The sequence below is a fragment of the Bos mutus genome, chromosome 11 (genome assembly GCF_027580195.1).
Source record: "Bos mutus isolate GX-2022 chromosome 11, NWIPB_WYAK_1.1, whole genome shotgun sequence".
Classification (NCBI taxonomy): Eukaryota; Metazoa; Chordata; class Mammalia; order Artiodactyla; family Bovidae; genus Bos; species Bos mutus.
Genome location: NC_091627.1, coordinates 59,480,216 through 59,501,393, shown reverse-complemented (window position 1 = coordinate 59,501,393; position 21,178 = coordinate 59,480,216). Strand labels below are relative to the sequence as shown.

Below are 21,178 nucleotides of genomic sequence, written 5' to 3'. Positions count from 1 at the left end.
AAAGTAGGGAAAATCACTAGACCATTCAGTCAGTTCAGTTCAGTCACTCAGTCGTGTCTGACTCTTTGCGACCCCATGAAGTGCAGCACACCAGACCTCTCTGTCCATCACCAACTCCCAGAGTTCACTCAAACTCATGTCCATTGAGTCAGTGATACCATCCAGCCATCTCATCCTCTGTTGTCCCCTTCTCCTCCTCCCCCGCAATCCCTCCCAGCATCAGGGTCTTTTCCAATGAGTAAACTCTTCGCATGGGGTGGCCAAAGTATTGGAGTTTCAGCTTTAGCATCAGTCCTTCCAATGAACACCCAGGACTGATCTCCTTTAGGATGGACTTGTTGGATCTCCTTGCAGTCCAAGGGATTCTCAAGAGTCTTCTCCAACACCACAGTTCAAAAGCATCCAGAGACCATTCAGGTATGACCTAAATCAAATCCCTTACAATTATACAATGGAAGTGACAAGTAGATTCAAGGAATTAGATCTGATAGACAGAGTGCTTGAAGAACTATGGATGGAGGTTTATGACACTGTACAGGAGGCAGGGATCAACACCATCTCCAAGAGAAAAAAGCAAAAAGTTTGTCTGATGAGGCCTTACAAATAGCTGTGAAAAGAAGAGAAGCAAAATACAAAGGAGAAAGGGAAAGATATACCTATTTGAATACAGAGTTCCAAAGAATAGCAAGGAGAGATAAGAAAGCCTTCCTCAGTGATCAATGAAGTCTTAGAGATTTACTAAGTGTTGAATGTTGTAGCAAGGGCTTATTCACCTATAGCAATTATCTCATAATAACCCCCCTAATGATGAACAATCATTAGTGCTTAGAGCTACTTAGAAGTACTTAGAGCTTAAGTTACTCAAGGTACTAGTGGTTGTAAAGGAAGAAGATGGAAAAAAAAAAAAGTCTGTTAATCTGGCTCCAGGAGACCTTCCTGACCCAGAGATCAAACCCACATCTCCTGAAGCTCTTACATGGCAGGCGTATTCTTTACCACTGTGCCACTGGGGAAGCCCACAGTTTCTGCTGGTACCAGGCAAACTAGGTTTTCTGGTTGAAGTATAGAAGATTCTGGCTGGACCTGTAGATGATGATGACCTTCCTCTCCTGCAGACACAGCCAAGGAACTTCGAGACTGGGTCATCATGACGTCCCCAGAGACACCTGCAATCATGATGGAATGGCGATTATACATTGCATCATTCATATATTAAAGCATATATATATAAAATGTAGGGTTTGCTCCTTATCATAACTAATTACACCATTTAAGTAAAATGATTTACTCATTTTGCATGGTAAAATCATCTTTTAATTTTATAAAGATACTTCTTCCCTAAATCTCTCACCCGAGACCCAGAAGGCCAGAAAGATAAGGAGTTATGGCTGTGGCATTATCTTGCTGCTTCTCACTCTTCTGACGCACTCAGGCCCCATCTTCAGGAAACCCCTTTAATAGAGCCCTGAGCATCCTGCCTAGAGCTCCAGGAGCCTAGGCAAAGCATCAGAGCATGGCATCAAAAGTACATATGCCGTGAGCTGTGAAGACAAATAATGCACGATGAAAAGGAGACAAAAATATCATATGACTACTCCAGGAAATGTATGGTCTATGAGAGGCTTGGCAACCAAATTAAAACTGTGATTCCTCAATACCATTCAGCAAAAATTCCTAAATGTAAAATTTTCTTGCTATCAGCTGTACTTTTTCAAGCCAACTGAAGAAAACCTAAAAACTAATTTATGTGCTCAGTCTCTCAGTCGTGTCCAACTCTTCGCAACCTCATGGACTGTAGCCCACCAGGTTCCTCTGTCCATGGAGTTTCCCAGGCAAGATTCTAAGATGCCCTATCATATTATGGACTCCATATTCCACACGGGTCTTCCACCTTCATCTTCCTATGTGACTGCTTCCTCATCACGCTTGGGTTCTAATGTCTTAAATCCAAGACTCTCTTAGGATCTTGAAAAGATTTTGTGATAGGATGGTGCAATATGAAGTTTAAGGAACATAGTATTAATAGGTGCAAGGGTATAAATGGGCATTTGGTCTAGGGAAGACCTCAGCTTCTAAATAAGAAGACCTTGGGGAAAGACAGGAGAGAAAGCATGAGGAATAATATGTATAATTCAGGGAACATTTAGCATAAATATGTGTAATCTGTTCAGTCGCTCAGTCATGTCCATTGCTTTGTGACCTCATGGACTGCAGTACGCCAGGCTTTCCTGTCCATAGGTCAACTCCCGGACCTTGCTCAAACTCATGTCCATCGAGTCGGTGATGCCATCCAACCATCTCATCCTCTGTCATCCCCTTCTCCTCCTTTGTTCAATCTTTCCCAGCATCAGGGTCTTTTCAAATGAGTCAGTTCTTTGCATCAGGTAGCCAAAGGAATGGCATTTCAGCTTTAGCATCAGTCCTTCTAATAAATATTCAGGACTGATTTCCTTTAGGATTGACTGGCTTGATCTTCTTGCAGTCCAAGGGACTCTCAAGAGTCTTCTCCAACACCACAGTTCAAAAGTATCAATTCTTCAGTGCTCAGCTTTCTTTATAGTCCAACTCTCACATCCATACATGACTACTGGAAAACCATAGCTTTGACTAGGTGGACCTTTGTCAGCAAAGTAATATCTCTGCTTTTTAATATGCTGTCTAGATTGGTCATAGCTTTCTTCCAAGGAGCAAGTGTTTTTAAATTTCATGACTGCAGCCATGATCTGCAGTGATTTTGGAGCCCAAGAAAATAAAGTCTGTCACTGTTTCCATTGTTTCCCCATCTATTTCCCCATCTGTTTCCCCATCTAGATGCCATGATCTTCGTTTTTTGAATGTTGAGTTTTAAGCCAACTTTTTCACTCTCCTCTTTCACTTTCATCAAGAGGCTTTTTAGTTCCTCTTCACTTTCTGCCATAAGGGTGGTGTCATCTGCATATCTGAGGTTATTGATATTTCTCCTGGCAAACTTGATTCCAGCTTGTGCTTCATCCAGCCCAGCATTTCACATGATGTACTCTGCATAGAAGTAATATACTGTCTTGACATACTCCTTTCCCAGTATGGAACCAGTCTGTTGATCCATGTCTGGTTCTAACTGTTGCTTATTGACCTGCATACAAATTTCTCAGGAGGCAGGTAAAGGTGGTCTTGTATTCCCATCTCTTTAAGAATTTTCCACAGTTTGTTGTGATCCACACAGTCAAAGTAAGAGCACACAGAATTAGGAAGATGGCTGATATTTCTCAGATGTGCAGATAGAAAATTTCTTATCTTGGCTGGTCTTGATGGAGATAATGGGACAGACCATACATAAATGCTTAGCTGGAGATGAAAGGTTAGTGATGACAGATACCCAATGTCTAGTGCTTTGTTTACAAATCATGACTGTGTGCATTTTTATTGCTCTTCTACTTCATAGCATTTCTTGCTGGTACTGCTAATAATTTATCTTACTAAGAGCATCAGAGGATCAAAGAGAAGGCCCCACTGGCCTCCATCATGTACATAGGTTCTCATTTGAAGAAAGTTATAAAATTTTTGAAGTTTTCAGTGTGTGCCATACCTGAAAGACTCTGCCTTAGTTGGAGAGATAGCAAGAAAAGCAAGTTTTCAACTCCGAAGGGAGCAAAATCAAACATTCTAATCATAGCATGGTAGGCTGATTGTGCCCTATGGCCTGCATGAAGAAACATGTTCTCTGCAGGCTAATTTGTGTTGCTCTGGTCTAACGTGGGATGCTGGGAACTCATTGCTTCTGTGCGGTTACTGAGCTCAACCAGCCCTGCAGCCTCGACCAGCCCTGCCCTTCCCCTGCTGATTTGCATGTCCCCAGAGCTCAGCCCACTACCCCAGACATTTCCTTATAGTCTGATCACAGCCTGGGCAGGAGTCCGTCCCGGTTAGAATGCACAGTGAACATGAGGGCCCCTGGGCAGCTCCTTGGTCTCCTGCTGCTCTGGCTCCCAGGAAAGGAGGGAGAACACTGGGGATTTGTGCAGCCCAGTGTGGTCAGTACTACCTGGCCCTTCAGGGAAGTCCTCTTATAACTTGGTTAATCCTGTGGATATATGTTTTTATGTTTCCAATCTCGGGTGCCAGGTGTGACATCCAGGTAACCCAGTCTCCATCCTCCTTGTCTGCATCTCTAGGAGACAGAGTCTCCATCACTTGCCAGGCCAGTCAGAGCATTGACACTAAATTAGCCTGGGGTCAACAGAAACCAGGGAAAGCTCCTAAGCTCCTCATCTATGCAGTACCCAGGTCGCCTTCCTGGTTCCCTTCCCAGTTCAGTGGCAGTGGATTTGGGGCAGATTTCACCCTCACCATCAGCAGTCTGAAGGCTGATGATATTGCAACTTACTACTGTCAGCAGGATCATGGTTTACCTCCCACAGTGTCACACACACGAACATAGACCACCCAAGGAAGCAGATGGGTGAAGCTGGGCCGCCCCAGCTACTCCTCCTAGTTCCTCCATCTATTGAAAACAATGCACAAATACTCTCGGATGCACCCGCACTTTGAAAGTCACTGGAAGGTTTTGGCAGAAGCGGCAGGAGTCTCCTCAGTACACCCTAACCCTCTTTCTTCCTCCACAGCACCAGCAGCACAGACATGGCCAAGTCACTCCTGATTTAACATAAACAGAGATGATTTGCCCTGAGGAGCCTGATTTGGGCTTCCCACGTGGCTCAGCGGTAAAGAATCCTCCTGCCAATGAAGGAGATGTGGGTTTGATCCCTGGGTTGGGAAGATCCCCTGGAGGAGGAAATGGCTACCCACTCCAGTATTCTCGCCTGGAGAATCCCATGGACTGAGGAGCCTGGCAGGCTACATGGGGTCAAAAAGAGTCAGACACGACTGAGCTGCTGACCAGGCATGCACACACACACACAAGGGTTCATGCAGCAAAAAGAAGTCACTCTAGATAGTTCAAACAGAAGTTGTTTAAAGCAAGAAACTAGGGTCTAAAGTACAATATCCACATGCTTGGGGATATGCTAATAAGGGAAGTGGATGCCAGAAATGGAAAATTCCCACATGGTTTCCCCAAAGCCAGAGCACCTCTGCTATTGGAGACACAGACTGCCTAACCGTGTGGTCCTCAGACTTGGGTAGGAAACCTAGGGGGAAGGATGTTGATGCTCCTACCTGCCTGGAGCACCTCACTAGGTGATCCTATGGTTCTCACCTCTGTCCATATATTATCCTGCAGAAAGGCTCAGTGGTGAGGAACCGACCTGCCAGTGCAGGAGCTGCAAGAGACGTGGGTTTGATCCATGCGTTGGGAAGATCGCCTGGAGAAGGAAATGGCAACCCACTCCAGTATTCTTGCCCACAAAATTCCATGGGCAGAGGAGCCTGGTGAGCTACAGTCCACGGGGTCTCAAAGAGTCGGACACCACTGAGCATGCATGCGCATATATAACCCGTGGATAATATTGAAGACTTCTCTTTGGGTTTCCAAATATTAGGGAAGTCCCCTCACTGGACAACCCTACATCTGGTCCCATCACTTCATGGCAAATAGATGGGGAAACAATGGAAACAGTGACAGACTTCATTTTCTTGGGCCCTAAAATCACTGCAGATGATGACTGAAGCCATGAAATTAAAAGATGCTCCTTGGAAGAAAAGCTATGACAGATCTAGACAGCATATTATAAAACAGAGACATTAATTTGCTGACAAAGGTCCGTCTAGCAAAGCTATGGTTTTTCCAGTAGTCATGTATGGATATGAGATTGGACCATATAGAAGGCTGAGCACTGAAGAATTGATACTTTTGAACTGTGATTTGGAGAAGACTCTTGAGAGTCCCAAGGAGATCAAACCAGTCAATCCTAAAGGAAATCAACCCTGAATATTCATTGGAAAGACTCATGCTGAAGCTGAAGCTCCAATACTTTGGCCACCTGATGTGAAGAACTAACTCATTTGAAAAGACCTTGATGCTGGGAAAGATTGAGGGCAGGAGGAGAAGGGGACAACAGAGGATGAGATGGTTGGATGGCATCACTGATCCAATGGACATGAGTTTGAACAAGCTCCAGAAGATGGTGAAGGACAGGGAAGCCTGGCGTGCAGTGCACAGGGTCACAAAGAGTTGGACATGACTGAGCAACTGAACAGCAACATGGGAGTAAGAGCCAAGAACAAGCCTAGTTTAACCCCACTTAGAAACCAAAGGAGCCAATTTAAGAAAAATCAAGTTTAAGAAGAGGGATTAAACTCACACATTCAATCACAATATTTCCCCTTAAGAATCCATGCTCCCAATGCAGGGGACCTGGGTTCCATCCCTGGTCAAGAAACTAGATCCCACATGCCACAACTAAAGATCCCTCATGCTGCAACTAAAGATCTGGTAGGCTGCAATGAAGAAGATTTTGTGTGCCTTGACTAAGACCCAGAACAGTCAAATAAATAAGTAAATTTTAAATAAATAAATACAAAAAATTTTTTAAACCTTAATTGCAAAAATGATTTTTTAAAGAAATAAACCCAAAGCAAATTCCCTGGCAGTCCAGTGGTTAGGACTCCACATTCTCATTGCCAAGGGCCCCAGGGTCAATCCTTGATCAAGGAACTGAAATCCACAAGTTTTGTGGTATAATCAGAAAAAAGAAACAAAGAAACCCACAACAGAAAGAACAGGGCAGAGACAGCAGCAGCAAAATATTAGGTTGTGTGGTAAGCAGCTTAACTGACCCCTGGAGCTGAACAGAATTGCGGGTGGGGGGCAGAATTGGAAAGTAGAGTGAGATTGAAATCCTTTTGAAATGGAATCAGGACGTACATATCAAGGGAAGGAGGCAATGCAGGTCAGTGGACAGAAAAGATCCAGAGCCCAGGTTCTTAGTCAAAATGAGCAAAACTAGGAAGAGGAGGAAGTGGGGAGTGGTCAGAGGGGTGGGAGGGGCCTCTCACTGAGTAGTCCTGAGTCAGCAGAAAGCAGGGTAGAGTGTTCATGAAGGATTTGAAGATTTTGACAACAAAGGCAAAAATGTGAGGAACTGTTAGGTAAGTAGAATAGGGAAAAGGAGTCCAAAATGGCGGTGGCTAAAAGACAAGGAAGGGAAAAGCCTGCGAAAATAGAACAAAGGAAGGTCAAAGGAAGGTCTGAGGACCAGAGTGAAGACTTCAGGTAGAACAAACAGCACTCTTGGCTAAGCCCAATTTGCATAGGGCAGGCCCAGGTGGAGGAAAAAACATATAAAAGGAGGAGCCAAAGCACTTTCTTGCTCTCTTTCTCTCCCACATGCGTGCGCTCTTTCTCTCTCCCTCGCTCACTCTCTCTCTCTGTCCCCGCACTCTCCTCCACACTCTTCTCTTCGAGTCTTTGGGTTGGCATGCCCTCACGCTTTGAGGATGGATTCTCCTGCTATCTTCTAAATAAAATAGAGCTGTAACACTGATTTGCCTAAGAGCTATAACACGGTTTGTCCAAGACCTGAGAGCTGTGACGCACTGAGGGCTTTAATGTCTGTCGCTCCAAATCTTTGTTGTGACGAGACAAAGAACCAAGGAACATACACTCGCGTGACAGAACCAAGCCTGAATTCAGGGACTCCATGGCTGCACGCAGAGCTGGCTCAATCACAGTAGTTGTCTGCAATGGGTTTCTGTGCAGCAGGGTGAGGGGGACACAGAGTTGCATGCCAAGTAGACAGACAAGGGGCCAGGGAACTCCAGGGTAGAGCTTGAAAGATTCATCACTAGTGTAAAACCAACTGGAAACCACAACATTCAATATATAAATCTCATTGTCAGAGCTTCTCCAAGGGTTCATAAGCCCTGGTATGTTGCTACTGTTTTATCTTTCACTCTAGAAAGTGAAAAAAAAAAAAAACACCTGCAGCCTTCATGTCTTCGTGGAAACAAGATATGTGTGTTTGTGTGCATGTTCAGGCACTCAGTGGTGTCTGACTCTTTGCAACTCTATGGGCTGTAGCCTGCCAGTCTCCTCGTCCATTGAATTTCCCAAGCAAGAATACTGGAGTGGGTTGTCATTTCCTCTTTCAGGGGATCTTCCTGCCCCAGAGACTGAACCTGAGTCTCTTGCATCTCCTGCACCAACAGTCGGATCTTTTACCGCTAGCGCCACCTGGAAAGCCCCAGAAACAAGATGAGCGTCTACATTTTCCAGAGCGGGACCAGACTTTCGGGTCAGGAGTACAGCTTATGTGCTTGTACATGGTTGGGCAAAGGACTTTGCTTCTCTCAGCATGTCTTTCTTTAGAAATGGATGGAAATAGACACAGCCCCAAAGCAGCAAAGAAGCAGTGATCTCCAGGTCTCAAGTGACCTCCTCTGTCTTCCTCCTTCTGGCCAAATGCAGGCCATCCTTGCCCCTTGGGGATTCAAGTCAGATGTCTATTTGTGGCACTCTAGCCTGGAGAACAGCACTTGATCAGGTTCTGATCACCACTGAATGTGGCTCAAGAATTTCCTCCTCATTTTTTGAATTATCAGCTTAAGTCAAGTACAAAGGACAGACAGTATGATCTTAAGGAGGAAGGAATCAAGCTGAAGCCAAAAGAACCACACCTACTTTGGACTTTACTGTGAATGATGCTGCTGCTCTGGCTGCTGCTGCTAAGTTGCATCAGTCGTGTCCGACTCTGTGCGACCCCATAGACGGCAGCCCACCAGGCTCCCCCGTCCCTGGGATTCTCCAAGCAAGAACACTGGAGTGGGTTGCTATTTCCTTCTCCAATGCATGAAAGTGAAAAGAGAAAATGAAGTCGCTCAGTCGTGTCCGACTCTAGTGACCCCATGGACTACAGCCTACCAGGCTCCTCCGTCCATGGGATTTTCCAGGCAAAAGTACTGGAGTGGGGTGCCATTGCCTTCTCCGATTGTGAATGATGAGCTGGAAAAAATTTTGAACCACAGACTTCTGGATGGATTATCAGACGCAAACATTCAGGAGCCAGGTAGGGAATCCCTCAGTCCTCAAACTTTGCAAAATTGTGTCACTGTGTCTCTGACATGTTGGGTGGTTTTCTGTATGGTACTGATGGGAGACAGACCTTTCAAATAGGCTGGTTACTTGTGTCAAACTTAAAAAAAAAAATGGTGTTTCTTGAAATGCTAGACCTGAGAACACTGATTAGAAAGCTTCTCAACAGTTTTCAGGATGACTTATCCACATGTATTTCGTCTTTCTCTCTTTCATGTTTTCTTTCTCTCCCTAGGACAGAGGAGCCTGGTGGGCTACAGTCTATGGGGCTGCAAAGAGTCAAACACGACTGAGCAGCTGAGCACACACACACACCATGAGCAGTTGAGAATTTATTCTAAGAATCTGACTTTGTTGGCAGCCACATGGAAAGCAGCTTTAGTGATGAGTTTTTTGGAATGCTCCCCTAAATTTTCTGTTTCCATCACTCATGCATAAATCTAAGAACCCCTCAGACCAGTTTATTGACTCTATTTTTCCTTAGTAAATCAATCTTATCAAGGCCCATCCTGGACACTCTGTAGAATGGTAGGTCCTCACAGATGCTTCTAAGACATCCTTTGCCTTCAAATAATAAACCACATACACATTAGGTTTTTAGCCACTTTTCAGTGATCCATGTGGTGTTACAGCAAACATCACAACCATTCCTATTGATCCTATTGCGTGTAGTCAAAAAAACTAGCTTTTGCACAACAGTTCTTATAATAAGAATCTTTTATTAGTAGCAAATTCTGCTTTTAATAGTCATTTACTTACATGCTTCACTTTCAATCTCCTATTTACTCACTTAGGAATATACATTTTTCAGCCCCCACATCACACCCATATGTCCTACATTGGTAAAACAATATCCTCTATACAGAACAGGAGAACTCCTACCTTTTTTTGCACTCTTAATTTAAATATTATTAAAACAGTATTTGAATGACAAAGAAAAATTAAACATGTATATATCATTTAAAAATTATATTTACAATTGCTCATGACTATGGAGAATTCTACTTGATGATATCAAGCTATCAAAATTGGTACAGCCTTAGTGTTTCTATGGGAATATATTCCCATAATTTTTAAAAACCAAATAATCTACAATAGTACAGTAGAAAGAGAAGACATTGCTCCCCTTTCTTCCACAACAACACACCACTGTAATCAATTTTAGGAGACAATTACTGAGCACAGTTGATTGTATTTCCTTCTGCAATTAGCCTCTATTCATATCCATACATATTCAATTAAAATGGGATCATAGTATCATACAATATATACCATTCAGCCTATATCTTCTGTATCACCTTCTACGTGACTATGCAGAAACCTACTTTATCCCCTTAGTGGCTGTTTTGTGCTCCATTGCAAAGCTCTGACATAATTAGTTTATGATGAAGATGTCAGTTCTTTTCTCTTCTTTTACCTTTTTTTCTGATTGGAGGATAACTGCTTTACAACATTGTGTTAGTTACTATACGCTGTAAGTGAATCAGCTACAAGTATACATATATTCACTCCCTCTTGGGCCTCCCTTTCCCCCCACCATCCCACACCTCTAGGTCATCCTTAAGCACTGAACTGAGCTCCCGGTGCTATACAGCAGTCTCCCACTAGCTCTTAATATTTATTTTACACACAATATACGTCAGTGCTCCTCTCTCAATTCATCCCATCCTCTCCTTCCCCTGCTGCATCCACAAGTTCATTCTCTATGTCTACATCTCTATTCCTCCTTGCAAATAGGTTTATCAGTACCGTTTTTCTACATTTCATATATATGCACTAATATATGGTATTTTTCTCTTTCTGACTTACTTCACTCTGTATTACATACTCTAGGTTCATCCACATCACTCCAAATAACCCAATTTCGTTCCTTTTTATGGATGAGTAATATTCCACTGTATATGCCTAACACAACTTCTCTTTTTTTACTTTTTAAACAACATTTCATGTGTAGTCTTGTATATAGTATTGAACCTACTTCAGAATTACTATTACAATTTCTTTTGTAAAACTTACTATTACCATAGTCAGTATTAATCCTTGGTCCTTTATAATTTATCGGCTCTGATCTAGTCTTGATTTTTCAACTATTTATGGTTTGTTTTTGTCCCTTGTTTTGTTGTTTTCATTCATTCTGCAAATGTTTGTTGAGCATTTACCAAGTGAAGATACTAGACTGGACCTTCCAAATATAAGGCAATGAAACATCAAACAGCTTACAATCCAGTAGGGCAGAAAGAATCTAACTGCAGATAAGAGCAACTAGGTGTTACAGGCTCAGTGACCTGCCTCTGTACTCTACAACATTGAGTTGTTTGCTGGGAGATAATCCAACAGAAAGTCTCTCTTAAATTGAGTCTTGAAAGACAATTAGTTGTTCACAAGTAAGGCAGGTGAACAAAAGTGTTTCCAAGAAGAGGGGGAGCTTTGTAGAAGCTGGAGGTCTCAGGAGAACAGTAAGGACTTTAGTATGCTGAAGTGGGAATGGAAAGTTAAAAGGGAAACAGGACCAGAATAAGTAGAGATGGGCTCACAGCAAAATGAGGTCTTCAGGGCCCTTGATGGGGTTACTATGGAAACATCAAGGCATGCCACAATTCTCTAGCAGCTCCAAAGACAGCATACACCTGGTTCAGCTCATTGTGGCATGGTGGGTACCCCTCCAGCTCTACCTGTCCTATGACAACAGACAACTAACCAAGAAAAGTCTACTTTTCTACTCTTTTGATCTTTGTTTTTGTTTCATGGGCCATCTACAGCTTCACTCCAAAATATATTTCAAAATAAGACATGGGCCTTGGTTTGATATATTAATACATTTAGTCTTTTTTTAAAACAACATGGTGGCAAAAGAGAGTTTCAAATAGAAAAAAACATTATTTCAGTATTATTAACTGAGAAAAGCTAAGAAGTTTCATAATAACATTGAATGAGGTTTGTCATGTGCAAGCCCCGCCCCTCCCCTCACCCCAGGAGAAGGTATAAAGAAGTACAGTTTTTAAAATGATATTATTTACAAAACAGAAATAGACATAGAAAACAAATTTATGGTTACCACAGGGGAAAGACGGGGGAGAGATAAATTAGGAGTTTGGGATTAACAGATACATGATATTAAAGAGATAAACAACAAGGCCCTACTGTATATAGCACAGGGAAATACATTCAGTCAGTTCAGTTCAGTTTAGTCTCTCAGTCGTGTCCAGCTCTTTGCGACCCCATGGACTGCAGCACACCAGGCCTCCCTGTCCATCACCAACTCCCAGAGTTTTCTCAAACTCATGTCCATTGAGTCGGTGATGCCATCCAACCATCTCATCCTTTGTCGTCCCCTTCTCCTCCTGCCCTCAATCTTTCCCAGCATCAGGGTCTTTTCCAATGAGTCAGCTCTTTGCATCAGATGGACAAAGTATTGGAGTTTCAGCTTCAACATCAGTCCTTCCAATGAACATTCAGGATTGATCTCTTTTAGGATGGACTGGTTTGATCTCCTTGCAGTCAAAGGGATTCTCAAGAGTCTTCTCCAACACCACAGTTCAAAAGCATTGGTTCTTCAGCACTCAGTTTTCTTTATAGTCCAACTCTCACATCCATACATGACTACTGGAATACCTTATAATAATGTATAATGGAAAAGAATGTTAAAAAGAATATATATGTGTGTGTATATAGCTGAATCACTTTGATGTCTCTAACACAACACTGTAAATCAACTAAGCTTCAACTGTCTAAAAGTACAGGGTTTTATAAAATGAGTTTATCTTTCTTTCTAATTTATACTCAACCTGCTTTCCAGTAAATAAGTAGCAGTCCAGAGGTGGGAGATTGCTAACGTATGGGACCATTTATTTAGGCCATCGACATAAATAAATCATCTAAGGATTTTAGAATTCACCTAAGAATGACAAACATTCTCTATCAGAAAAGCCCCAGGGCCCCCCCACCTGCTTGAGATGGGAGTTAAGCTTCAGCGGCTTGACCCGAGGCTCTGTTCCCCTTTAGTGAGAAGGGTTTTTATACAGCGAGATAACGTACAGCTATCATTGTGATGGACGTTAGGTCAAGGAACCAAGCTGGAAGTCAAACGTGAGTAAAATCCAAACTTTCCTTTCTCAGTTGTCTGTGTCTTATGATCCCTGTGTCTCTGAAATGATCCATACATTCATTGACTCTATGAAACCAGACTCTGCCATTCTCCAGGGCAAAGCTATAATCCATCCGTAATCAAACAGGAGAACTGATTGCACATTTTCTATGAAGAACCAGTCTCTGGGTGAGAATAACTTGTCTGAGTGATAGTTTCAGAAATGTATTGGGGAGCAAAGGGTCTGTTCTGAAACAGAGCTTTGCTCAGTGGTCAGGAAGGGAAAGGGTTTTTGTATAGGAACAAGGTTAAGAGGAACTGTTGTGTAAATACTTTCGGCCAAGGAACCAAGGTAGAGATCAAAAGTAAGTATTGTTTTCAGCTAATCCTTTGCTGTTTCTGTCTAATTGGTTTACTTTTTGTTCCTTTTTGCCTGTTTTCATTAATTCGGTGTCAGGGCTAAAACAAATTTCATTCCCAGGTTAGGTACAGAGGAGGGGAAGGGAAATTCTTCCATAGGAGGCTAGCTGATGGTAAATTTAAGATTAATTTTAACGTAATTGGGGAAGGGGGCTTGATGCCCCTTCAGGGTAGGTATTTGTACAAGCAGAAATTAGGGGGAATCACTGTGGTTCACTTTCGGGCCAAGGACCAGAGTGGAGATCAAATGTGAGTAAACTTTTGTTCAATTGTTTGTACTGGAGACTTCTGTCCTGTTGTATCAGTTGTGCGGGTTTGTGATATTTTGGTTACATGAGCCATGCCTGGTGTCCCCAAAAGTAAAAGACAGAAAATCAGAAGATAGTCAATTTTTAAGCTGAACAAACAGCCACATCGTTGAATTTGTAAGGAGAGTAGGGTTTGTGGAGAGAAAGGCAGAGAAATGACTGGATTTTTCTGTGGACTGGGCTCTTTCCTGTGATTGGCTTCAGAAGGAGGTTTTTGTTAAGGGGGATATGTCAGGGACTTCGCTGTGAATTACGTTCGGCGGCGGGACCAAGGTGGAAATCAATCGTAAGTGCACTTTTCAACTCCTTTTTCTTATAGAGCTGTGAAATTTGGGGGGTTTAATGCTTGGGATATGAGTTGAGGTCAGTTTTGAAGAGAATGGGGTTCTTCTGAAAAATCAGATGAGTCGGGGGCTGGAAATCAGTTTGTCTCAAGAAAGAGCAAAAAGCTAGTTAGTTAATGTGGCACCTAAATGACCAGGTTTTCTCTGTATCTGACCATTGAAAGAGATTAGCAGCAAAAAGTGTTTTTTGTTGAGAGGAAAGTAAGTTAAATCTGTGGATCATCTTTGGCCAAGGGACACGTCTGAAGATTAGACGTAAATAATTTTTCTCTATTACCTTCTGAAATATGGGTCTAAATGCCAGTATGGACTTTTAGAGGCTTAAGTATGAGTTTTGTAGAGATGGGTAAATGAGACTATTTCAGATTTATTATCAGTTTGAAAAGTTAAACTCAGCTCCAAAACTGGATTTGTAGACAAAAAAGATTAATTTAATCTAAACCAAATGACTCAAAGGGGGAAAAAATAAGTGTCGATGAAAAAGGACACTTTTCCAAAGATAAAGATGTTTAGCTTTTAAAAATCATAACAGAGACTTAAATTTTTTACATCTTAAGATTTGTAGAATGTCCCTGGGATAGGATATTAAAATTTTTTCAAATATCTCCATAACAAGGAATCTTTGCAGCTCTAAAGAGCCAAAGTGAATTAATTTTCATTGAGATTTGCCAAATATTGTACTGATTTTTGCTAGATGTACAAAACAGAAAAGTAGAGAAATGTGTCTGATAAATTATTTTATACCAATAAAAATTAATGGAATGCACTAAAAAATCAGTAAGACATTAGAAAAATATACTTGTCTATGTTAAAGTTTCTGCTTGATTGAGAATCAGCAGCTGTGTTATTTTTAGAGTCTAAAATAAATGAAAAACTGTCAATATTCAGAAATGCTATAGGGGTTCTATACCTTGACAGATGACTCTAAAAAAAAGCCAAATTTCTGTATTAGACTGTACTGGAAATGTATAAATACATCTCCTCTTATAAATGAAGGCAAGAGGGTTGCTCCCAAAAGCTCAGCTTTGAAGAAATTTAAGCGAAGGAAAATAAAATAACTGCACTTTTTAGATGCCCACAGACGTTAAAAAGATAGGAAATATTTTAATGAGTATGATTTTTCTTATTACTTGGCGGTGTCTTTGTACCGCTGTGGGGGCTGTGGCCGCTAACGTGGTCTGCAGACCTCGCGGCTGTCTTTAGACTTCGGGGCGTCTTCTTTCATGATTGAAGGACGTTGGCGGCCAGGCCCCTGGGCTCTAGTGGCCACGCACCTGGCCGCTAAAGGCCTCAAAAGGCATGGCCAACCCGGTGATCGCCCATTCAGCTGTGTTATGGCCCACTTTCCTGACACAGTGATACGAATCATGTCGCTAACAGTAGAGAACAGAAATGTGATGGACGTGAGCTAACATGGGGAAAATAGGGAGAAGCCTGATTTTTGACAGCAATTACAAAAATAAAACTTATATTATTGTATCTGCTTAATAAAAATTACCAGTAGGGGACTATAAAGAACTTAGTTTTTTTCAGTGATCTATAATTATTTCAATATCCTCTCATCAAATATATTTAGTAATAAATGTTCAATCAAAATGAAATATATATAAAAGTTAACATTATATATTTATATATATATATAATTTTCTCTTTATACATATAACTCTTAGGGCAAAATTCAGACCAGCAAAAATCTAACTGAAGACTAGCAATCTGGCCATTCAGGTTTTGATCAGTTAACTTACTGAGTTAAAAGTTCAAACTAAATATCATTATAGTTATATTGCTGAAAAAAAATTAGATAAATTTGTGGTGTTTTTAATTTTCAGAAATGTAATGGCTTCAGTAAGATTATATTTCAGGCGTACAAAATATCTAAATGTATATAAATGCCATTGATAAAAACTCAATGGCATTTTTTTATAAATGGCATTTTTTTATAAATTTTTTATAAAAAACAGGAAAGTATTTTCCAACCCCCTCATTCCATGATAGAAAATTTTCAATCTGGGTGTTTTACCCTTTAAAATCATTTTAAAATTCGTTATTGTCATTGTTGTTTACTCTGGCTAATTTCAAAAGTGATACTTGAAAAAGATTATTTTTGGTTTGTGGACAACCTGACAGGACTATTTTAGGGACATTTTAAAACTCTTTTCAAACTGTTTAAACTATGTAAGTATTTTAAACTGTTCTAAAATAATTTGGGGCCTTTTAAAAATCTTTCAATTAATTTTAAACTCTATTAAAAAGTTAATATGAGGTCTTACAAGAATTTCCATGTCAAATATGATAATTGTTTAATATTTTAATGCAGGATAGAATGTTTAAAGCCATCAAGGATTGACCCAAATAGGAGTATCTTCATAGGATATTTCATCTCCTTTTTTTCTAGAATTCAACTTATTTTACTGCATAGGCTATTTTATAAAATTCTCTGAAAAAAATAATACGAAGAGTAAAAGAAAGGAAAATATCAAAACATTAAAAATTCAGTATCTGATATTGAACTGCTTGGTTAACATGGAGGTTTATAGCTTTATAAAATCTGTTCACTGATCTGTGACTTCTCCCAGCAAAGAATTCTTTGTTATTTAATTCACACTCCCCCATTCAAGAACTCAAAGGCCCACCAAGGGGATTTCTAGCAGGCCATCTGACAGCTGCTCAGAAGTGCAGCTCATCAGCTTCTCCTGGGCAGGTGGCTGAAATTACAGTTGACCCTACGAGTCTGCCTGAGACTTGCCCCATATGGTGACAGTCATAAGGCCAGGGCTGGGGGTCTCCCTTTGAGGCCTTTTGCAAGGAGTGGGAGAGTTGCTGGCTTGATCACAGACGGTGAAGGGGTTGACACCCACACACACATGCTCGGACCCAGACTCAGAGTTTAGGGCTCACCCATGAAGGGTGGGTCTGACCCCAACACACCCAAAGGAAGCCCAGGAAGTAGAAGACAGCCTGACATCACTGCACAGGACTAGGAGAGGCAAGGGGGAAGTGATCTTGTTAGATCTGTTCTCACTTCTAAACTCCAAGAGGGTCTGATGAAGTGGTTTTGTTTCTTGGCCTCTTGCGCTGGGTTCCCTTGTAGGAGGCAGGGAACACAGATGAAGGAAAGAAAGATAAGGTCAGAAAACTTAAAACTCTTTTCAAACTGCTCAAACTATTTAAGTATTTTAAACAGTTCTAAAATTATTTAGGGCTTTAAAAAAATCTTTTAATGAATTTTTAAATTCCATTAAAAAGTTGATAGGGCTTCCCTGATAGCTCAGCCAGTAAAGAATCTGCCTGCAATGTGGGAGACCTGGGTTTGATCCCTAGGTTGGGACAATCCCCTGGAAGATATAAGGACTTACAAGAATTTTTGTATCAAATATGCTAATTATTTAATACTTTAATGCAGGAGAGAATGTTTAAAGCTATCAAGGATTGACCCAAAGAGGAGTATCTTCATGGGATATTTCACTTCATTTTTTTCTAAAATTCATATTATTTTGCAGCCTTAGAATGGCTGCAAAGAGTACAAAAAATTCAGAGCTTTCTTAAGGAGTAGGGGGCTACAGAAAAACTCAAAATCATGGCAATTGTGAGTTTGCTTCTTGACTTCCCTGGGTGGCCCCTGGATACTACAAAAAGAGCATGTGGCTCTCTGCACATCTTTCTATTGCATTTCCAAGGTCACCTCCAGACAGTGCACCCCAGTAGAGAACTTCACTGTTACTTAAACACCCTTCTCTGTTCTTCCTTCCTCAGGGTCTGATGCTGAGCCATCCGTCTTCCTCTTCAAACCATCTGATGAGCAGCTGAAGACCGGAACTGTCTCTGTCGTGTGCTTGGTGAATGATTTCTACCCCAAAGATATCAATGTCAAGTGGAAAGTGGATGGGGTTACTCAGAGCAGCAGCAACTTCCAAAACAGTTTCACAGACCAGGACAGCAAGAAAAGCACCTACAGCCTCAGCAGCATCCTGACACTGCCCAGCTCAGAGTACCAAAGCCATGACGCCTATACGTGTGAGGTCAGCCACAAGAGCCTGACTACCGCCCTCGTCAAGAGCTTCAGTAAGAACGAGTGTTAGAGCAAGAGGTCTACAAGCTCCCCAGTCACCTGTGCTGATTCGGTCCCAGCCCCTCACCCCTCCTCAGGCCCTTTGTCCACAGATCAACCCCTATTGCAATCCTCTGACCCATCTCCCCACCTCATCCCCCTCCCCCTCTTTGGCTTTAATCGTGCTAATGTTGGGGGGACAATGAATAAATAAAGTAAATCTTTGCACCTGTGATTTCTCTCTCCTTTCTGATTTAAGGGTTTTTGTTTTGTTTTTTAAATTTTTGGGGGGATGGGGGGCTGCTGCACTGGGTCTACCCACTCCAGTGTACTTGCCTGGAGAATTCCATGGACAGTGGAGGCTGGCAAGCAATAGTCCATAGGGACACAAAGAGCTGGACTCAACTGAAGGGACTTAGCACACACGCACACACTGGGTCTTCATTGCTGCACGGAGTTTCTCTAGTTGCAAAGAGCAGGGACTGCTCTCTAGTTGCGGTGAACCGGCTTCCCACTGAGGTGATTTCTCTTGTTGCAGAGCATGGGTTCTAGAGCATGTGAGCTTCAGTAGTTGCAGCACAGGGGCTCAGTAGTTGCCCAGCCACAGCATGTGGAATCTTCCCAGACCAAGGATGAAACCCAAGTCCCCTGCTTTGGCAGGAAGATTCTCAACCACTGGAGCACCAGGGAAGTTCCTTGATCAAAGGTTTTTAAACACTGTTTTTCTAATGACCCCAGTTTATCTTCTAAGGAATTAAATATTGAGTTGATAAAAACCATACCATCATTTATAAAAATCATCAGCCTCCATTCTAGCCTACCCTACCTTACTCTTTCATGAAACCCACAAGCCATCTATATTCATAGCCCTCTCCTGGGCCATGGTATGAGAGGCTTGCTTCTTTTTTTTTTTTTTTTTTATTATTGAAATATAGTTGATTTACAATGTTGTGTTAGTTTCAGATGTACAGCAAAGTGACTTAGTTGTCTATATACATATATGCACTCTTTTTTAGATTTTGTTCCCATACAGGTCATCACAGGGTATAGAGTACAGTTTCCTGGGCTATACAATAAGTTTTCCTTAGTTATATATGTCATTGGGATTGAGACTCTTGCCTCTTTGATTTCCCCTTCTCAGCAGGCTTCAGAGCCCTTTGCAGGGTGATGGTTCTTATGATAACATAGTCTTTGATCCAGTTGAATCTAATTTACCAACAGAAAATCTTTCAAAAGAATGGAATGGCTAGAAACAGATTCATTCATTGTGGCTATACAATGATAATAATGTAGGTGAAGAAGCAATAGGGAGATATTTAAGTCCATTATGGCACTTTGACTTAAGGGAATACGATGCCTTCATTACATTTTAAATGCAATAGATGTTGAGGCCTCCTATCTGCCAAAGACCACATTAAATGTTTCCACAACCTAATTTAATTCTTACTACACTACACAGTTAAAATGAAAGAACATGAAAGTTGCCCAGTCGTGTCCAATTCTTTGTGACCCCATTGCAGTCCATGGAATTCTCCAGGCCAGAATACTGGAGTGGATAGCCGTTCCCTTCTCCAGGAGATCTTCCCAACCGAGGGATAGAATCCAGGCCTCCAGCATTGCAGATGGTTTCTTTATCAGCTGAGCCACCAGGGAAGCCCAAGCCCAAGAATAGTGGGTAGCCTATCCCTTCTCCACTGGATCTTCCTGACCCAGGAATCCAATCTGGGTCTCCTGCATTGCAGGTGGATTCTTTACCAGCTGAGCTACCAGAAAACACAGTTAAAACACAAAATGTTTATTAAAGTGTAAGTCAGGTTCTATATAGCTGAGAGATATTCATACCCTAATACCTACCAATCCTGCCCTTGAATGAATATGTCCCTGCCCACTAAAAAAACTTATGTAAGAATTTTTCAGAGCATCTTCATTCATAAAAGCCCCAAACTAGAAACAACCCAAATGTCCACCAACAGTAGAATGAGTCATTAAATTGTAGCATGTTTGTATATTAAACTATAACTATACCAAACAATATAGATGATTCTCATAAGCATGACAATCAGCAAAAGAAACCAAACACAAAAGATATGCCCTATATTTTCATCTATGAAGAGTTCAAAACCAGGAAAAATACAATTAGAAATTGGGATAGGAATTACTTTGGGCGCGAAGGCAATGGCACCCCACTCCAGTACTCTTGCCTGGAAAATCCCATGGATGGAGGAGCCTGGTGGGCTGCAGTCCATGGGGTCACCAGGAGTCGAACAAAACGGAGTGACTTCACTTTCACTTTTCACTTTCATGCATAGGAGAAGGCAATGGCACCCCACTCCAGTGTTCTTGCCTGGAGAATCCCAGGGACAACGATGCCTGGTAGGCTGCCATCTATGGGGTCGCACAGAGTCAGACACGACTGAAGCGACTTAGCAGCAGCAGCAGCGGAGGTAGTGCCTAAGAGAATATAAGATGGGGCTTCTTGTATTCTTGGTAATGTGAAGCATGCCATTTTGTGAAAATGTATTGAGCTGTGAAATTATAATCTGTGCACGATTCTGTATATGCATTCTACTTCAAGATATGCTCACATCAATATCTTATACCCAATTTACAGATAAGAGAGGCCAAGAGGAATAAGTAATAGATCAAAGCCACACAGATGGTGGGCCAAGGATCAAATCCCCACCTGCCCAATTCTGCTCTCTTGACATCTATATAATCATTCTGCCTTCCGGTGCTTAGGGTGCTGCACAGAACAGAAACTCAAATGCTACCTTCTCAGGGACTTCTCCATTTGGAAATCAGAGGCATACATACATAAGTAGCAATGGAAAGGAACAGACGTTCAGCTATGGGCAAAAGAATGTAGTTAACCTGATCCATATATTAGGATCCCATGAATGAGAGGTTATGTGTTTGGGAAGCAGGGAGGTCAGGAGGAGGCCACATATAATACCAACCTTGACTCTCTTCCCCCACTTCTGTGCAGCCATCCTAGCCTCTCCCATC

The 21,178-nt window shown here is 41.7% G+C and overlaps 1 protein-coding gene across 3 annotated transcripts in view; it reads left to right on the top strand.

Moving 5' to 3' along the window:
* Positions 1 to 18,407, top strand: part of LOC102278574 (immunoglobulin kappa light chain-like) — a 40,612-nt gene extending 22,205 nt beyond the window's left edge. For 2 of the 3 annotated variants that reach the window (XM_070380151.1, XM_070380152.1), the window contains 2 exons: positions 13,384 to 13,417; positions 17,878 to 18,407. In XM_070380151.1, coding sequence (XP_070236252.1) covers positions 13,384 to 13,417; positions 17,878 to 18,203 — 360 coding nt within the window. In that variant the 3' untranslated portion in view covers positions 18,204 to 18,407. Of the gene's footprint in view, positions 1 to 13,383; positions 13,418 to 14,029; positions 14,067 to 17,877 lie in introns of all 3 variants that reach the window. The other variant, XM_070380150.1, reaches the window with a different exon arrangement.
* Positions 18,408 to 21,178: the final 2,771 nt, after the last annotated feature.